General features: G+C 40.3%; 2 protein-coding genes across 3 annotated transcripts in view; one reads left to right on the plus strand and one right to left on the minus strand.

The window, feature by feature from the left end:
* UBAC2 (UBA domain containing 2) overlaps positions 1 to 20,851 on the plus strand; it is a 170,834-nt gene that overhangs the window by 27,863 nt on the left and 122,120 nt on the right. The window contains exons 2-4 of one of the 2 annotated variants that reach the window (XM_069601942.1): positions 2,348 to 2,475; positions 4,855 to 4,974; positions 5,508 to 5,617. In XM_069601942.1, the coding sequence (XP_069458043.1) occupies positions 2,348 to 2,475; positions 4,855 to 4,974; positions 5,508 to 5,617 (358 nt within the window). The remainder of the gene's footprint in view (positions 1 to 2,347; positions 2,476 to 4,854; positions 4,975 to 5,507; positions 5,618 to 20,851) is intronic. The other variant, XM_069601941.1, reaches the window with a different exon arrangement.
* GPR18 (G protein-coupled receptor 18) lies at positions 11,038 to 14,895 on the minus strand. Its single transcript, XM_069601943.1, has 2 exons — positions 14,603 to 14,895; positions 11,038 to 12,214 (listed from the first exon to the last, which is right to left on the minus strand). Exon 2 carries the CDS (start codon positions 12,178 to 12,180, stop codon positions 11,170 to 11,172), a length of 1,011 nt encoding a protein of 336 aa, XP_069458044.1. The 5' UTR covers positions 12,181 to 12,214; positions 14,603 to 14,895; the 3' UTR covers positions 11,038 to 11,169.

Raw genomic sequence — 20,851 nt, forward strand, 5'->3', positions numbered from 1 at the left:
GCTGCTGCAGCCAACAGCTTTAAAACATCAGGGGTCTGCAACCACAAGCTTTGTTTCTCACTGCTGGCCTCCCTCTCTTGTGAGTCACCTGGGAGGACCTGTCCCACCCTGTCTTCCATGCTGGGATCCGGCTCATAGCCGAGCCTCCATCTTGAGCACTGGCCCAGGGTTAAGGACAGTCACTGGCTGTCCGGTGTTTGCCTGGGAGTGACGTCTATCATGTTGGCCAAAGTGGGTCACATCGCCATGTCCCACTTCAGTCAGGGGCGGGTGTGGGTGGGCAGCAGTCCTGTCTCTTACCTGGAAATAGAGCAGGAAGTCCATGGTAGGTCACACAGCCTCGCTCTTTACCCTGCTTAATTTTCCCATAGCATTTATTTCTGTCATGATATGTATGTAGCTCACTTTGTGTATTTTCTTTTCTCCGCTGTCTAGACTATAAGCACCACAGGGGAGGAGCTTTGTCCATCATCTGCTACTGTAACCCAGGGCCGCGGGGTGATGCATGGTCCCCAGCAGCAGGAGCTTGTTCACTGTAGAGATATGAGTGAGGACACCAGAGCAGACTGTCCACTTATTCATATGGCGACATGTAAGCCACTGCAGGAAGGTTACTGGAGAAAAGCAGTAGCGTTGCTGCTCCGTGGAGGTGTCTGTTTGAGATCTGAGACCTGAACCTACAGTGGTTCCTACAGGCTGCAAGGAAGAAGCAGGAATAAATTGTGGGGCCCATTTCACAAGCATAGATGAAGTCCAGGGTCAAGAAGGAAACCTTCAAGCTGCACCTGTATCACCCATGCTCCGTCCTCAGTTCTGTCTGAATGGTAAGGGAGGAGCTTGCCGCAGTCATCACCTGGGATGGTGATTGTGGTGGTTGGAGCAGTTTTCCCTGCGTTCATTCTTTAGTTCATTTGCTTCTCATAGGACTTCTGAGGGAGCTTCTCTTACCTTCATTTCACAAGTGAGGAGAACTGCGGTTGAAATAGCGCTCGATAGAATTGGTCAGGCTCACAGCTGTGTGCTTCCCGGTACGTTTGAGTTCCTGGGCGGTGGGGGCTCCGTTTTCTAGGGTGTGGGGAGCTCTGTTAGCTTTATTCCCTGGAGCCTTGATTGCATCTTGGTGGTGGAGGCAGTATGCAGCGTCTTTACCCGTGGTTTGAGTTTAGCTGTTGGTAAGACCTTACCAGAGAGGAAATAGTTGGGCTATTTTTATATACGTAAACAAGTGCAGTAACCACACCACCAACTGTGACCAGTGGATTCATTCCCAGGGAATTTATTATGAATACCGTTGAAGTGCACCTCACATGATCTGAGAATGTCCCTTTTGGTGACACTTTCCTGTGGTCTTGAGTGTTGATTATCTGGATATTTTATTCCCTCAAGGAGCTGTGCTAGGCTTTATAGCCAGCTTTCAGAAGCATATAGAAGAGAATCATATTAAAGATTCTTCCTTGGGAACCTTTAATGTAGTCAGGAAGGCAAAGTTCCAGAACCTGACTGGTAAAGTATTATCTGGAGACGGGTGCAGGGTGGGGGAAAAGCCCCCCCTAAAATGGGAGAGACTGATTGGAAGGAAGTGGAAACCGAGCTGTCGTTTGAAGGCTGCATGAGATTCAGACAAGGCTCCAGGGGTGCCTATTGTGGAAAATCTCAGCAGGCCACTGCAGTCATCCATGTTAGCACTTTTAACCACTTCTTAAATTTCCCTGGTGGCTCAGATGGTAAAGAATCTGCCTACAATGCAGGAGACCTGGGTTCGATTCCTAGGTCAGGAAGATCCCCTGGAGAAGGGAAGGGCAACCCACTCCAGTATTGTTTCCTGGAGAATCCCATGGGCAGAGGAGCCGTGTGGGCTGCAGTCCGTGGGATTGCAGAATCGGACACAACTGAGCAACTTAAATTTCTTAAAATAAATGTTTATGTATGTGAATCCCAGTCACGCTCAAGAGCTGACTGGTCAGTTTGATAGAAAGCATGCCTCTCTGTTTCTTTACACTTCAGTGGCTGCTTTTCTGAAAGGTAGTCTATGAAAGTAAACTTGATTTGGTTTCATATAAAAACCAGATGACAACGAAGCCCCGTCAGCAGATTCCATGCGTTTCCCAGCGCCCTTTGATCACTTACCTGTGCAGGACGATATTTTGAAAATGTATGTTTAATAAGAATTAAATTCCAGAGCAGGACGATATTTTGAAAATGTATGTTTAATAAGAATTAAATTCCAGAGCATGTGAACTTTGTCTTTATTCTAATTCAAAAGAAGTGAATTCTCTTGCTTTTCACTCCTGTGGTCTTTAGAATCTTAGGGACAGGTGTTCTGAAAGCCGTGTTGTTTTCCCCCCAGACAAGGCACCTGTGTCCAAGAGTCTTCTACTGGTCCCCAGCACCCTGTCCCTCCTGCTGGCCCTCGTCCTGCCGCACTGTCAGAGGTTCTTCGCGTACGACCTCCAGGCTGTCAAGGACGACTTCCAGGTGAGCGCTGCTCCACTGGCCCCAGGGGAGGAGGCGGCAAGCCTCTTGCCTCCGATTTGCCCTCCTTTCTGCCAGTCTCAGTGTCTCATAGCCTCTCAGTTTGTAAGAAATGTTTATTACTGTCCCGTTAACAAGTCACTTTTCCAGTTGTATTTATTGATAATTTTCAGCAAAGCAGGTTATAATGAAGCAGTTGCAGTATTTCCAGTTTCCTTTTGCACTTTTCAACTTCACCTTTTACTATGGAAATGTGATTTTTAATTTCAAGAGATTTAAACAGTGTTAAGTCTGTTTTGTTGGTGTGATTAGTTTGCATACTTAACATTTGCAGAAACTTGCCTCAGTTTGAGCATCTGTTAGATGTGCTAAGCTCTAGCAGATTGTGAGTTTGTGAATTTCTTTTATGGTGGTGGTTAAATCAATAGGAAGTTTCTCTTGGATTTTTGCTCCACTCTCCCCAAATCTCTACGTATTCAACACCCAGGAAACTCTCAGAGGCCTGTCCTTTTAACGGTTTTATGGAGATTTATTGTGCAGGTGTGGTAAGTTGCTTCAGTCATGTCTGACTGTGATCCTGTGGACTGTAGCCTGCCAGGCTCCTCTGTCCATGGGGGTTCTCCAGGCAAGAATACTGGAGTGGGTTGCCATGCCCTCCTCCAGGGCATTACACAGGCAGGATTGATTACGTCACAGGCCATCTGTTAGTTGACCCACCTTCCAGCTCCTCTACCTCCCTGAGGTCAGGGCGTGGGACTGAAGGTTCCAACCTTCTAATCACAGAGTAGGTTTCCTGGAAGCCAGTCCCCATTCTTAGGTGCTTCCAAAAGTCACCTCATTAATCTGACAAAAGACACCGTGATGGCTTTCTTCACTTTGGAAATTCCAAGGGCTTTAAGAGTTCTGTGCTAGAAACAGGGGCAAAGACCAAACATATATTTTTAAATGTGTGTGTGTGTGCGCGCGTGCGTCTCAGTCATATCCAGCGCTTTGCAGCCCCATGGCCTTTATTGTAGCCCACCAGTCTCCTGGAGAGCGGGTTGCCGTTTCCTTCTCCAGGGGATCTTCCTGACCCAGGGAGCAAACTTTAGTCTCTTGCATCTCCAGCACTGGCATGTGGATTCTTTACCAGCTGAGCCACCAGGGAAGCCCCATTTCTAATTTATAAATCACAGTATCACAGAATGTTAGTGCAAATTATGGTTATAATCTGCCACCTTTTCTTTGTTAAATTCTTGATTAGCCATTTTAAGCATGATAGCCCATTCTTTTCTTAAAAAATGTTTTAATTTTTCATTTATTTGTTTTTAGGGGCGTTTCTCTAGTTGCAGCGAGTGGGGGCTCTCTCCAGCTGCAGTTCTCGGGCTGCACGTTGCAGCGGCTTCTCTCACTTGGGAGCAGGGGCTCTGGGGCGCGGGGGGCAGTTCTCGGGCTACGCATTGCAGCGGCTTCTCTTGCTGGGGAGCAGACGCTCTGGGGCGCAGGGGCAGTTCTTGGGCTGCGCATTGCAGTGGCTTCTCTTGCTGGGGAGCAGACGCTCTGGGGCGCGGGGGCTTCCGTCATTGCAGCTTGCAGCCTCAGTGGTTGTGGTGCACTGGCTTAGTTGCTTCAAGGCATGTGGGGTCTTCCTGGATTAGAAATTGAACCCACCTCTCCTGCATTGGCAGGTGTGTTACTCCATTCTTGAGCGCGACACTTTTTCTTCATAAGGATGTCATTAATGCCGTTGCTCAGGTGGGCTTCACCAGGTCCCTATGATTGAGTTATTTATCTACACTACTGCTTTCTGTGGGACTATCGTAGAGCTTCCGTTATGATTTCAGTTGCTATAATGGAATGATTCTTAACCCTGTCCATGCAGTAGAATCACCTACATAACCTTTTTTCTTTCTTGATGCCCAGACCTTGCCCTAGACAGCCGAGTCAGAGGCCTAAGAGTTGGTGTACTTTTTAGAAAGATCCCCAGGGGATTCTAGCATCTGGCCAGCCCTGAGAAACACTGCTGTTAAGGGAGTGTCAGGGCCCTGTGGCCCCGAGTTGGCACCTTTCTGATCATGGGGTGGTGTTACTTTGGTTCATCTGGCTAAGTTGGCACCAGTCCCATTTTCCTGGACCACTTTGTGGGCATCTGTGCTCTAGGGCTGGGACCTGCCTGGGTGGAGAACAACCATCCTCTGTCCAAGAGTGAGAATAGCCCCACTTTCCTGCCAGAAACTCCTAGAGCTGCTACAGAGATGGAGAGTTTCAGTTCTGCCTTGGTAAATCTGAGCTTAGAGTGTTAAAAATAAGCAGTATGAAGTAAACATGATAAATTTGCTAACGTAGAGACCCCCAACAGAGCTTACTCATATTTGTTATTCTTTTTTAATTCCTCATCTATAGATCTGGAGGTTGATTTCTGGAAGAATAATTTGCCTTGATCTGAAAGATACTTTCTGCAGTAGTCTGCTTATTTATAATTTTAGGATATTTGAAAGAAGATATGGAAGCAGAAAATTTGCAGTAAGTTTTTATGTATTTTCCCTTTGTTACTTCGGTTACAGGGAAAAGATACCTGTTTTCTTATTTTTAAGTAGTTTTGTTAGCTTGATGTTATTTTTAACAGTTGTCTTTTTATTACATAATCCTCTGTCTGACTTGGAGCATGGACATTAACCAAATAAAAATTTGAAATTGAAGCCCTTAGCATAATAAAATAATAATAATGGTGAAAGTAGATAATAATATCAGTGCAAGTGGGCAATAACCACTTTAATTAGGACTTTTAATACACTTCTTATCACTTAATTTGCTTAATGGTTTGTGTGTTACTTGTAAAAATAAATCATACTATAAATATCTTTTCTTCAACATACTTAGAAATTATGGAAGTTAATAACATTTGATCAATACGGTTTTAATCCCTCATTTTGAAAAGTCTGTTGGAACAAAAAGAAACTTTAAAAAAATATGTGTAAACCTGAGTTGGTTTTAATTGAATAAAGGTTATTTTTAGAAGACTCTTCCCTCTAATGTTCTTCCGGTTTTGTTTTTAGTCCTTTTTGCTGGGCTCCTGGGTGTTGTCAGCGCTGGGTGACTTCATCCTTGTTGAAGCTGTGCGGCATTCCTTTGGTGTCACTATGGCCAGGAATTTGCCTTCTGGATTGTAAGTAGCTCCTAAAGATTAGCTTAATTCATAACTATGTAAATCTGATTTAAAGCATTATTGTACATGAAAATCAGTAAACGAATATTTTAAGCTTTTAGATATAGTAAAAATTGATTTTCTATGTCAAAAATCCAGTGTATACATACATTTTCATTATGTTCTTGAAGCAGATAAGATAGAGCTGAAAAATAGATTTTATTCTTAGTCTTTTTTTCAGCTTTCAAGTCTCATATTTTAGAGAATTTTAAATGAATTTTCTGTTCTGGTCCTGAAGATAGAATTGTGTTTTCATAGTTAAATTTCGTCTTTGTAACTTTAACTACCTAAACACAAAAATACAACATTTAATTAGATTCAGTAAGGAAACAGAATTAATTTGTCTGAAGTTAGGCTTCTGAAGAATGATGCTTTTGTAAAATGGTATTGTTTATAAATTTCCACACACACACAAAAAAAGAAAATCAGTCTGTAGGTTACGACTTTGTGACCAACCTGCAACGGGCAGCCTAACTTGTAGAGTGTTTGTGCTTTCGTATTGTGTTGGCCTTCTTTAAAAACAAAATGAAAAAACATGTATTAGTTTGTGAAATAACTAGCAGCAAGGAGCAGAGTTGTTAACATATACAAATGATATTGAAACATCTCTGAATGAAGTTTCTGAGGCTGTATTTAAGAGATGAGATACTATGAAATAAAGACACCATGTATTAAAAATTCATGTGTACTAATTTAAGCCTTATTTTAATTTTCAGTGTGTGTTTTTGAGAACTATTAGGCTATGCAAGTATCTTGATCCAGCTTCACTTTGGATCTGTATTTTTAAAATACAGCTAGTGATCTAATAGTGCTCACACTTACGTCATTAATACTTAACAGTTATAGTGGACTTACTGAATTATTGGCATGAGTGTCGATTTTTAGTTGTCTGATGAATGTTTAATTCTGAATAATCTTTTAGTGGAGACAGATAAAGTTCTGTCTCATAATTACGCAGTTTTTGAGCTTCATGGGTTGTGACTGCAGTTAGATTAAGAAGTTCAGCTATTCTGCTATTGTGGAAGATGGTGTAGTCATTAGGAATGATGCTGTATTGATTCAGAAAATAGGCAGAATTACTGACTCATTAGTTTTTCCCAGACATTTTTCATCGAGACCAATTCTTTTGGTTCTTTCTAAGACCTATTGAGTTGTGGAAAGGTTATGCATATCGTGTATGTTTGTGTTAGAATAAATTTAGGGGGTAGGTAGTAACATAGCTTTTGATTATTATTTACGTTGTCCTCTTGAGAGGACTTTTTTTTCTATTGTACATAGAGTGGAGTGACAGTTATTTCTTTGTAATGAATGACATTTCTTTATGGAATCCTAACTGGTACATATAAGGAATATTGATTCAATATTGAAGTTGGGGATAATGTGTGTGTATGTGTTTAACCAATTCTTAAGCCAAGAAGGCATTTGCCTGTTTATATCTTAACTGATAGCAAGAATTGCAAATTTGAGTAAATTGAAAAGTTATAGGATCCCCTTTGGAAGACTGTGGATGTTAATTCAGACATTACCTAAATGAAACAGTATTTCCCTTTCTGTTATTGTATGGCTTATTTGAATCTTGACGCATTCTCAAACATAGACTTCTTGGAATATAAATCTTTACTTCAATAAGCAAACTTTGCGTTTTATAAATATGATGGTAGCAAAGCTTCAGAAACTCAGGAAACTTTTTGGTCACTGTGGGGTATGTGCATTATGTGCCGTATTTTCCATGTAATGTTTTTTTCTTTCTCATCAGTGCCAAATTTATCTTCACTCCCAACAATTCTTCACTTCTTATTTAATTGTGTCTCTCTCTTTTTAAAGCTCACCAGTATTAAAACTATAAAGGTCATCAGTGACCCAGTGATTTCTGAAGCCAATGGCCTATTTTCACTTGTCTTATTTGACCTTTCAATAGCACACTGTATGCTTTTGGCATCCCATTATTTCATGAAATAACCTGCTCTCCTGAGTGCTAGCATGCTGCTGTCTCCTGGTCCTTTTTGACCTTATTTATTACTCTTGGCAGCTCCTTTCTCACACTTACGCCAAAAGCTTTCTCTACGCTATCTTGTCCAGTCTCATGACTTCAGCTATCGTTCACATCTGTTGTTTGTGTCCCAGTTCTCTATTTCCAGTTCATATTACTTTCCTGATCTTTACTCGTATTTCCTAATGACTTCTAAGACTCTGAGAAAATCCGTCGTGTAGAAGCTCTCACCTCCTGTGGTCACCTCTCTTTCTGTGCTCTCATCTCCTCCTCCTTCTGTACTCTTTATTTTAATTAAAGGCATTTCCATCTACACAGTCATCCAAGCTGGAACTCTTTCCCCTTTTCTCGTCATTGGAGTGGGTCACTGGGCCTTATTCGTTCGAAGTGCTGTGTAAATCATCCCTTCATTATATGTTGTCATTATCTCAGTCTTAACTAATCTTTAACTTTTCTTGCCTAGATTTTTATAATGATTCTCTAACTAGTCTACCTGTCCCCTCCAAAGCATTTCATGCGTTATTTTCAGAAGTTGTCTTTCTAAAATAGAAGTTTGACCATACCAATCTTCCTTTTAAAAACCTTTAGATCCTTATTTTCTTCAGAATAATAATCAAAACTCCAAGATGGCATCAAGGCTGTCTGGAATAGTGTGAATGGCATAGGCTTTGCCATCATGTAGACCAGATATAATTGAGGTTTCCTCGCTCTGACATGTGTTGTGTGTCATCTTGAGCAAGTTACTTCTCAAGTTATCTTTCCTGAGCTCAGTTTGTAGAAAATCCTCATATGTAAATTGGGGGATCTGTACTTGACTGAATTAAATAACCTATGCAAACATCCTAGCAGTAGTAACTTCCCCATCCCATATGTGTGTGTGTGTATATTCTTTTTTTCCCCCCTTTTCCTTCCAAGCCCTTATAATCTGACCCCGATCCAGAGTTTCCCATTGGTCATTCTTGACCTGCTGTGTATTTGTATTCTTGTATCTGCTTGGTTTTCTTTCTGCACCCTGTTGTCCTTCAGCAGGATTATTCGTCCTTTTATGTATAGTCCAACACATTTATTAAAATGCCTGTTAGTGCTGATTGCTTCACATCATCACAGTCATTATCTGGGCCTCCTTCTGCCACCCTCCTAGCCCACTGAGGGCAGACCAGCTTTCCGTTATGTACTTGCTGCCTCACCCTCAGTGATGTTGAAGGGGTAGCTTTGGTTGTAGTGTAGCCCTTAAGACTGTGAGGTGAGGTCTTTGAACCTCAGACATGTTCATCTCTTTTTCTGGTGCTTTACAAAGAAATTATACGTGGCGTGTAATAGATTCTCATGATTGTTACTTGATAATCAGACAGTGCAACCATTAGGTTTTGAAAGTAGCTATATATATTAGTTTCTTCCAATAACCCATGCTTATCACACACCTGTCCTTACTTACCTATAATTTTTTTTGTTAGTATTTGTATATGGATGTTATAGATTGTTTCCCAGAATCAAATCACTCCAGAATAAGTGGAATTTGAAGCTTTACATATCATATTAAAGTGTTTCTGATTACAATGCTGAATAAAATTATTTTTAATTGTGTTTTAGATTATCTATTTTATTGTGAGAACCGTGACATACATTTTTCGCTTTTTTGACTTTGTGTTGATAAAGACTTCAGTTGTATCGTGTGCTCTCAAATTCTTCTCATCAAGAAAAGTCATTGCAGAGAAGTTGCATTTAATAAATTATGTAAGAGCAGATTAATCTGTATAGGTGAGAGTAGGCTGTGACTGTATAGCACATATCAAATAGAGGTTTCTCTTGTTTTAGCAATATTCACTTAATGATATTTAAGTGTCTTGCTCACTTGGCTAATAAAGCTAAAAAATTCAAGTGGTTTTCTCTCAGTACCATCTTGACTCCTTTTTGTTATGTAGCTATGAGAATGTTTACATTCTGTGAGCTTGTTTGCTTTTTACTGTTGAAAAATTGGTGGTTGACATGAAAGGAAAGCTAAACTTGGTTTCTAATGCTGGTGCTTTATCTGAGCAAGTCACATAACCTCTGTGGACCTCATTTTCTTTATATTTAAAGCAGAAGGACTAAACTGGAAGACCATCTAAGAGATCTTCTGGTATGAAAATGCTATTTTATGATTGGGTTCCTTTGTGTTTATCTCTTTTTTTTCTTTAAGAATATTTATTTTCCCATGTTATAGAAATATATTTATAGCCAGTGCATTTATTTGATTCTTAGTCCTGTTAGGAGATGATCATGCTAAGGGTCATGCAGGCTATTCGGCAAAGAGGAAGTTACTGCTGACTCATTTATGTGCTTTGATAATATTTAGAATAATATGTTTACAGATTATAGTTGACTTCCTTTCCTTTTTAAATGGAGAAGTCACTTGGTTACTTCGTTAGGAGGAATTAAATGATAAGGCTTGGATATGAATCCAAAGTCTCTGACTAGTCAAACAGTCAATCCTAAAGGAAATCAACCCTGAATACTCATCAGAAGGACTGATGCTGAAGCTCCAATACTTTGGCCACCTTATATGAAGAGCCCACTCATTGGAAAAGACCCTGATGCTAGGAAAGATAGAGGGCAAAAGGAAAAGGGGGCAGCTGAGGTTGGGATGGCTAGAATAGCATCACTGACTCAACGGACATGAATTTGAGCAAACGGTTGGAGATAATGGAGGACAGAGGAGCCTGGTGTATTGCAGTCCATGGGGTCACAAAGAATAGGACGTGACCTAGCAACTGAACAACGTATTTCACCATATAGCAGAAACCTCATGTCATGGGAATGAACTTAGATTATTGGGCAGAAATAGGGTCTCAGGTTCAGTTTCCCCCACTAGTCTGAAGTAGAGTCTGGCCCATACTAGGCTCTCAGTAAGTATTTATTGAGTGGCTGTAGTCTGTTTCCAAAGGAAAATGAATTCATTGGAGGGGAGGGCTGATGGCGATGACCTGTATCACCCCTTGGGTGTTTGCTTCTGCAGATTCTGCTGTACATCAGTAACAGTGATGAGTTGAACATAGTTGTTTTTATAGGAATCCCAGAAGTTTTATGTTTAGAACACAAAGAACTGGACTTAGACCACCATTTCTGAGTGTAAATCAAACCAAAAGGAGTTGCATCTAGTTGGAAAATAATCCAAATTATTTCAAACAGTAGCTCAACTATTTGAGATCAGGTAATTCTCATTTGCACATAGGGTTAAATCCAAACAATGATGTATTTAGATAAGGCTTGAATCTGAAACGGGAATTGGATGCTTTTCTCCCAATCATTTATGCAAGTGTTTTATGTAAGTTTTTAATATAAAAATAATGAACTAGAATGTTTCAATACATTTAATTATGCTACCACAATAATAAGATCCCACAAAAGAGGAAGGGTTTTTTAAGTTTATTTTATTGTTTTTTTCCAGGAGAGAAGGGACTTGGTGATATCCTAGAGAATATCCACTGACCCTAAGATAGATAGTAAGGTGTATTTAAAGAGCTTGAAGGCAAACAGTGACGATTCATAACATTTCACTGTTTACGTTGCTTAGTGACCGTAAGCTACCTGAGCGGAAGCTCTTTCTGCGCACGCTCCGAAGGTAATTACGGTAGAGCATGACGCTGATGACTCGAGCCTGAAATTGTTTCGAAACGATGTAGTAGAGAATCACGTCCAGACAAGTGCTGAGGTTCATGAGGAAGGTGGTGAAGGCTCCCCAGGGGTTGTAGCTGTTCTCATCCCCTCCCAGCATCAGGAAAGCAAAGCAGATGTGGAAGGGCATGAAGCAGACCAGCACCTGCACCATCAGCGTGATGATGATCCGGATCGACTTCTCCTTGACCTTTGGCTTCAGCTTAGAGGTCTTACCGTGAAGGAGACTATGGATAATGACCAAGTAGCACCCGATCATGATGAACAGAGGAATCAAGAAAAAAAATATCAGTCGGGTGAAGTTCAGCGCGTTAATAGCTTTCAAGTAAATGATGTCAGAAATCTTGAGGCAGGTCGGGGGGGTGGAGGAGGCTGTGTCTGGGTCTTCATAGAGCAGCAGGAGGGGGATGGTGGTGGTCAGGGTCATTATCCAGACGCCCACACACGCCATCACGGCCTTGCACGTGTTTTTAAGTTCCTTGGCATATTTCGGCTGTACGATGGCCATGTATCTATCAGCACTAATAAAGGCAAGAAGCCACAGAGCAATACTTGGGTAAAACACTGTGAGAGCTCCAAGAATCTGGCAAAAGTACTCTCCAAAAGGCCATTCACCTTTTGCGTAATAAAACATCCGAAAGGGTAAGCTCATTATAAATATCAAGTCCAGTAGTGCCACGTTCATCATATAGATGGTCACGGTGGTTCTCTTCTTGGTGGTACAACTGAAAACCCATAAAGCAGTGACATTAACAAACAGTCCAATGATGAAGATACAGCTGTAGAAGATGAGGGCTGCAATCTTGTATTCATCTGGATGTGGGTCTGAATGTGGGTCAATAGGAAGGCTAGGTTGAGCTTGACTGTGAGGGGTGGTCATCTTACAGCTCGTTGGTGGGCATGACACTTAGAAACTGTAAAATAGAAATAGGAATGAGACCTTAGTTGAAAAATAAATGCTTAACATTCTTACATTCAGCTTGGCATATCAGTGGATTTTGAGAGCACTTTATGTCGTAGAGTCAATATATGTGTCTTAGTATTTGTTAAGAAATACACTTCCTGGGTATTACTGCTAATACGTACTAGCCCATTAAGGTGGTCTGGTGTGTCACAATGCACTGGCCAGTGTATTCATTTTCTGTCTCCCTGTATATGGGATTGGGTAGCAGTTGTTCCTGTATTAGGTATCCTTTGTTTGGGACTACTTGGGGAAAGGCCATTCTGAATTTTGACTCTTAAGCTTGTCACTTTTTATCATCTTTATTCTGTTTAAATATTTGGTAACTCAGTAATGTCTGATTTTTATTCATTAAATATAATTTTAATATATGATGGCTTATTACTCATCAAATATAAAATATTTATGTATAAATTATGTATTAGAAAGTAAAGAAACCGTATAGCTGGTTGACTACCGAATAGTGAGTTCTCAAATGTCCTCATCTGAGAGCTGGAGGTTTTCCTTCTTAGCGCTGTGTCGTCTGCACTGCCGATGGGTACATAGTAGATGCTCAGTTTACTGGGTTGGTGGCTGAGTGCAGGAAGGAGCCTTTGGCAGGGTGACCCACAGTAGCTACTCTCTAGTTTGTCAATGGAACGTTGCTTAATTGGCCATTAAATCTACTTTTTTTTTTTTTTAAGTGGCAAACAGTTCTTCATAGCATCATGTTCTAAGCTATCATAGGTTAGAAACAGCAGTTCTTGTGCCATGGTGTACAGATTAAGAGCTTGACTCTTAAAAACAATAGACAGGCTAGTTTTTAACGTGCAGTTGGGACTGCCTAATGCTGAATCCTCCAGATGGTGTTTACCAGTGTCCCAGAAGGAGATGTCATGGCTACAGAGGAGCGCAGAGCACACCACCTTGAGAATAGGCGGTTTCGAGTCTAGTACCTTTCACCTCCTCACTCTGCCTAGATACAGAAGGGTAAGTATTGTTTGTCAGTTTTAATATTTTAAAAAAGGAACATCAGAGACAAGTAGTTATTAACAAGAAGTCACTCAGTGACTTTATGTGTTTGCAGAAACTGTATAATTTCTACTCTTCACCCCACCGGCAATGCCCATTTCTACTGGAAAGGAGTTTAGTTGTGATTGTAAATATCATTGACCCTCCGCCCCTCTGTGTGATACTTCCATTACCCACGATATAACATCAGCAGCAGTGATTTTAAAAATAGACTTGCTACAAACAGATGGAACTTTGTGGCATCCCCCTTGAAATAAGGAGGTGTAAGAAAGTTTCCTTCAAAAATGTCATTTTGCAGAGTGGGCTTCCTCTCGTTCAACCCTGAGGCTCTTTAGTGAAAACTGTGGGGGAGGTTGGCCATCTGCTCAGTGACATCGTGGACAGTAATTTAAAATTAATTAGAGCAGTTGCTGCGGACAAAGACAAGATAGGACTTTGTTTTCTTCCTCCCTCCCTCCTTCCTACCTTTCCGAGTTTGCCGAATATTTAGGTTAAATACGATTTTTGAAGTAGAATTCTATATATTTAAAAGCCTGTGTTCAATTAAAATTTTCCACATATTGGGGTGACTGGAATATTAATTTATATAAAATGAGAAAAATACTACATAGAGAAGTTAAATCTCTAGTATCATACAAAAAAAAAATCATTGTAGAGACTTGGCTCTTATTGTTAACTTTCAATGAAATTTTCCACAGTAGAAATTGTAATATAAATGACATTTTGTATCCTTCTTTTCTCTTGTGTCAGAACTCCCTCCACCCATCCTCATCCCTGATTTTTGTCCCAGAAATACCTTACGTACAAACCTCTTCTGAATGAATCTTTTTCTCCTCATTGGGCTCAAGCTGACTTTATTATGTCATGAACAGTTGTGCTCATTTGCTTAAGGTTGACTAAAATCTGTGTGATGCCTGTGTTTTAAAGGCATTACCATACAGGTTGTACTCCATACACACGCATACATTTTTGGATAAATATTGAAAAATGATTAGCTTGTAAGTCAGCGTTTTAAAAGCTTTTGACCTTCTTTGAAACAGCATAATTGAAAACCAAGTGATAAAGACTCCTGAAGATACTTACAATTTATTACATCAACATTCTCTGTAAGTTGCAAAAACTACATTTACTATTAATGTAAAAAATACTGAAAATAAATGAAAATCATATTAATAACATAGGAAGATGACAGTATGACCGATTTGAAGGTCCTTCACCAACATAATTTCAGCAACATATTATTAAAATAAAACAAAGATCTTGAGATTTAACGAATAAGTACAACATTACTTCTGATAATCTGTGATAAAACTGATTAAATGCTACTTACCTCCTGACCATCAAAAGGCTGTGTTTGAGAAGAACATTTTTCGGTAAACACAGTTCTGTAAAAGAGATATCTTTGAGTTGTGTGTATTAAAATAGCTCTTTCTAGAAACTGTGTATTTAAGAAACGCTATATTTCTTTTGTTTTAGGCTCTTCCGTTGCTTTAAAAAGTTGTTTCAAACATAATACTCAGTACAGGACTTGGTACTCGCTCAGCTGCAATTGCTGCTTTGTCTCTTTCAGGAAGTGCTCGCTGAAATAAGGCCCTTTCGACTTATGACTTTGCCCTGGATGTGGTTTTTCTCTTTCACAAATGATTTGTTTATGAGGTCATGCTTAGCATAAGCTCCCTTTGAAATGATGGCATGTATTTAAGAGAATCACAGAAAAATGTCTTCACTTTGTTTACTGTGGTGCTTAAAGCCTGCATCATCTGTTGGAAGAGAATGGGATTTGATACTGACTAGAATAGAATTCATAGTATAATTTATTCACTTTCTAGGCTGTGTGACTTTGTTTAGTTACTTAAACACCATGAAGCTCTGTTCCTACTTAGTTTCTGCAGAGCTAAAATAGAGATAATACCCATCTGGTAGGATTGTGAGGACTCTAAACCAGGAAAGTCCAAGTGCTACTGTGGCACTTAGTGGGAACCCTTTACTGCAAGTTCCTAAAATCATCCAATATCTACTTCTTGCTACTAAAATATTCCCAAATGGTAGAAATTTGACACCCTCAGTTACATGGCTCAGCTTTGGACATACCTTTCCCGACCCTGGTTCGCTTTATTTTTTAAGTCCCCAGTGTCTCATATCCCTTGTCTATCACATGGAAGACTAGAAGTAATTCCTTTGGCAAAAACATCCCTATGGATTGCCAAGAAAGCACTCTGGGAAGCGGCAGTGGAGATACAGACATTGAGAATAGACTTATTGTCACGGCTAGGGGATTGGGGAGGAGAGGGTGGGAGTTATGGAGAAAATAACACAGAGACGTACATTAACATATGTAAAATAGATAGCCCATGGAAAGTATGACCCAGGGAACTCAAAATGGGGCTCCATAACAACCTAGAGGGGTGGGATGGGGAGGAGGGTGGGAGGGATGTTCAAGTGGGAGGGGACATGATAAACCTATGTCTGATTCATGTTGATGTTTGGTAGAAACCAATGCAATACTGTAAAGCAATTATCCTTAAGTTAAAAATAAATACCACCCCCCCCTCCCAAAAAAAAGGACTCTGGGAGTTTTGAGTGGAATAATTTACATATTAGGAGTATTTTAACCTAAGAAGGGAAGTGAAAGCAAAGAAAAGAGAAGTGAGCAACTCCAATCATTGCCTGCTTGGCTATATTAACTTTATTTTCTTTTTCTTTTAAAAAAAATCATAATTTCATTTGCTTGTCGTAAAATTTTAATTATCTTTTACTTTGTTATGCATGATTCGTCAGCTTTTAAAAGGTATGTGAACTTAACGGTTTGGTTTTTTGATTTAAGACAACTTGTGGGCACGTGCTGTTTTTTTTCCTCCAACAAAACTGTAGTAAATCTGTGACTTACAAATTATTTAGACCCTTTCCTTTGGTGAGTAAAATACTTTTTATTGTGATAATGCCAGGTGAATGGGTTTTAGAAGCACAAGCAGCAACCCCGAGCTACAGTTTCTTGTGTAGATGGAGATTCAAGGCCCATTGAGGGCCAGTGGCTTGCTGAGAACTCAGATGCCCAGGCCTAGCCTCTTCTGGTACCAAGTGCCTTACCCTCCCCTTCCTGCCCTGGCTGCTGTGAAGACTTTCCATTGGGAGGTGATTACGTTGATTTATTCGCTAGATGTGATAGGCTCATTGCTAAGTCACATTATAGTCAGTCTTTTACACACAGAGTTACGTTTCATATGCAGGATAGGAGTTTGCTATTTTACCTGGAGATAGGAGCCTCTTAACTGCAGATCCAATCTTTTCATTGCCCTGCTTTCATATAGCCTGTGACAGGTCTTCTAAAATTCATTGCTGATTAGTGTTCTCCTGCTGCTGAAGTCAGCAGGTATGGGAAGGCATAGATCTCATTAAGAAAAGGCCCCTTGTCTGCGCAGGGAGAATCCTTTCTCTGATTCAACCATCTCTCAGGGGGAGGCACCAAGGGACACAGCTTGAGGATGGGCCCTGTCTTTCTCTCCATCCTAGCCTAGGCTGTTACACTAACCTGTGATATCCCTTCCCACCACACTCCCATCTCTTGGTGTGGCTGGCTGCTATTTATCCTAAAAGTTTTAGGTTAGGTGTTGCCTTTCCCACGAAATCTTCTCTGACCCCTGAAGCTGGTTGGTTATTTGTGCTTGTAAGGTTCTTTAGCACTGGCTTCTTACCCCTGTAGTGGCATGTATTTGTATTATTATTGGGTCTTTACTTGCCTTTTATCCTCCTCTAAATTGAGGTCCTTGAGGGTTTGCATGTGTTGTGTATGTATGTATTTAACTGCCATTTAGTAAATACTGGTTGAACGTATGATTGAAAACATAGGTGAAGAAATCGAGGGTTGAGAGAGTCATGGATGAAATATTGAGCCCCGTGTGAGCATCAGGGACATTTTGACTTGCTAATGTGAAGGGAACTTGCCAATTGCAAGGAACAATAGAGACAAGACCACCCCCTCACCCCACCCCCCACCCCTGACACAGCAACACTTAGCATTGTTCTCTGGGTTTCCAGGCTTCTCACAATAATTTTATGTTGGAAAAAAATTTCAGTTAAAAAAAAAAAAATTCCCCCAAACCATTTGGCAGCAAGTGAGTAAACAGTGGATCAATAATTAAACTTTTATATCTAGTTTGCTTCTTTAATACTTGAACCTAATGAATTTTTTATTTAGATGGAAGAACTTGTCTCATTTGGGTATCATTCTTGCAGCTTTAATTTCCTCACTTAGGTTGGGATATGAGTGAAGGAAAATTATCACCTTGCAAAAGAGGGATTTCACAGAGTTCCCTTCACCTTATGGAATCATTCATTTCAGCTCCATTTTTGAATTCTGGTTTAGGTACTAAAAGCCCCAAATGAATTTTTATTTTAGCCCTTGAGACCAGTTTTAGAGCAAATATAATTTAGTTAAGCCAATTTTACAATTATCGGAAAGGATGTAGTTAATAGACTTACACAGTAAATCCCCATTATAAAAGCATGCTCTTATATTATGAGATTTTGTCTGTGCCACAGATAAAACTATATTTCTCATTCTTAACACATTTCTCTTTTCCTCAGCGGAGTGAGGCTTATCCTGGTTCCTCAGACCAGTATTGAGAGGAGAGCCCTGCTGTTGTTACTGTTTATCTTGCCCAGCACAGGTGGCCGTCAGCAGACAAAGGCAGAGCAGTGGATAGACAGCCAGTCCCCACAAAGAAGAGGTGTTGGGGGGCAAACAAGAGTGAGACTCTTACCTGGCCCTGGCGGCCTCACACTTAAATGTTAGGGATCTCTGTGCCCTGCCCCTTTTCTGTTCAAGCTCGCTTCTGAAGTCACTGCTCGTTTTTGTTTTTTTTTTTTTTTTTTGGAGGGGGCCACATATGTTGCATAGTGGTTTCTGGATGAAAACGACTGAGATACTGTTTGTCTCCATCTATGTTATTGTAACTGCCCCAACTTAACAGCTGTAGTGATAGAGCCAAACTGGAATCAGCCTCCTTTCTATTTGATTTTCTAAACAGTATTGTAAATTCAGCATTTCCCAAATTCCTCTTCCTTGGCAAATTTTGTTCAGTTTCACAATTTTACAGACACATAGACAATCAGATGATTTACTTACCTCACAGCAAAGAAGTTGAATCCAGATAACCAAAGTGATAAATAATTCTAGTTAGAATAGATCTAAACTGGCAATGAAAGTAGAGTTGCCTAAAGATATTAAAGATTCTTTCACTTAGAGGATCTTAGGGTAAGGCTTCTATATGGCAGTTAAAGCACTCCTAGACCCCCTAAATTCCCAGGTCAAGAGTTTGTGGGGTGACGTTTCACTCACTGCCTGGAGAGTCATTCAGGGTCCGCAGGTGGTTGAGTAGAACTCTGGTTATTGTGATGTACTGGGCTGCCCCCTACAAATTCTGGTCTCACAGTTAGAGGAGATAGTATGTGTAGAGAGAGATGAATTTCTAGGGGAAAATGTCTAGTAATATGGTGAAATAGCAGTTTAGAAGAAAAAGGTAGTGTGGAGAGTCAAGACTGGTAAAGAAATGAGAGGTGTGTTATTGAGTTACTTAAATATCCAACCTTGTGTACTAGAGTGTGTGATGGAGGCTTTTAGTATCTGTATTCTAAAAAGTAACTACGTGTCTATAGGTTGAACGTTATTAGTTTTAAAAGAGTTACTTAGGATTTTAAAGAAAAAAATTATCTCTGTCGTTACTCTTATCTGTATTATCAGAGGTAAAGAGTCATCAGGCAGAGGTCTAAGTGCTTAACATGGGTCTTAGAATTTAATCGTCATGCCAACAGCAAAGTATGTTGAGGACACAATAGTAGTTTCGATGGTGTAACCCAGGGATATTTACTCAAGATTCTCAGATTGTATTGTGCTCTTTCTCTATTATGGTGGCGTACTTTCTTTCAGTAAGTTTTGCTGAGGTTGGTCCTACTTAGTAGAGAATAGTCAAAGTAGTCATTCAATCTGTAGCAAAAAAAATCTTCTGAGGAAATAGAACTTCCTGTCCTATCCCTGTTTCTCACTAATGAGTGGATATTCCCCAGGAAAGGTTTTGTAGCTGGATTCTGTCAGCCTGTAAATTTAATTTTGCAAGGGAGATTGCTGCCATTCAATGAGCCAAAGACTTTGAAGCACTCAAGAATGGGTGTATCCAAGCAGTCAGTAAACATGTGTGAGTATGCCCAACCTCATAAGTAATCAGGGAACTAAAAATTGAAACTGTCATAAGGATGTTACTACCCAACCACCAAGGTGGCCACAGTGAATAAGACTAGTAAGAAGTGTTGGTGAGAGTATAGAGCAACCAGGAACTCGTGTGCATGAGCTTAAATTTGGCAGACAGCTGGATATTAAGTACTAAGATGAAGGTACATACAGTTGTGACTCAGATTCCACTCCTTGGCAGAAATGCATGTTCCTGTGTACCAGGAGATGATAGATAAGAATGTTCATAGGAGCATTATTTCTAATCGCTCCAAATTAGGAACAACCCACATGTTCAGCAACTGTAGAGTTGATGAATCAGTTGTGTAAACAGTTTTCTGCCTTTCAGAATCAAATGGATCATACAGGAGATGCATGTAACAGCGTGGACAAATGTAGTGTATGTGGTGTGAAGCGAGAAAAGCCAGACACAAAGGAATTCATACTGTACGATCCTATTTGTATGAATTTCAGAAAGTAGGCCAAACTGAAATAAAACATTTAGGGATTCACACATAGGCAGTAAAACTCACCAAAAGGTTTGTGGGTTGTGGGAGCCTGTTTTTAGAGGTGGGAGTTGGAGGTGTCTGTGGCTCTCTCTCTCTTTTACAAGTGTGGTGTTATTCACCCCTTGATTGGACGCTCATCTCTATTATTCACATTTTGGGTCTGTCTTGTTGACAAGGACCTCATCCATCTGTCTTCACGTGTCTCAGAGCACCTAGCACTGTGCTTAGCATAAAACAGACCTCAATAAATAGGCCTTCTGACTTCACTAGTGTGCGGGTATTTCTTTTTCTGTAAGAAAGAAAACCACCATGTCCCTCCAAAATGAATGTATGATATTTCTAAATAGATATGATCACAAAGACATATCAAGCAAAAAAATGAGACAAGAGAGTTGGTTGAGGAAAGGCCCTGGGGTGGACGTGTTTGCGCAAGATAAGCACTCACAGTGTATCAGAGAAGCGAATTCAGTTTATTTAACGTAGCAGATGCTGTCCCATACCGGTTGACTTTGAAGGCGGCTTTGACAGGAACACTTTGCCTCTACTGCCACCTACAGGTGACAGCCAGCCATGGCGCTCCTCTCCTTCCCATGATTTGAAGCCTCAGGGAGATTGAAATCAGTGTTTTCAAAAGCTCTTAGTTGGTACAAAATAATACTCATCTTTGTGTGCTATGTTAATTTATCAGTATTCCTACAGTATGAAGTATTATGTGGGAGACATATCCTCATTCCTCTAAAATGTTTTGGCTTAGAGACCTTTCCTAGGAAGCATCCTGTTGTTGTTAGGCAACTGTTTTCCTCTATAGGACTTTGCGTTCCTGGGCTAGGACTTTGAGAAGATTCCA

Source organism: Ovis canadensis, chromosome 10 (genome assembly GCF_042477335.2).
Source record: "Ovis canadensis isolate MfBH-ARS-UI-01 breed Bighorn chromosome 10, ARS-UI_OviCan_v2, whole genome shotgun sequence".
NCBI lineage: Eukaryota > Metazoa > Chordata > Mammalia > Artiodactyla > Bovidae > Ovis > Ovis canadensis.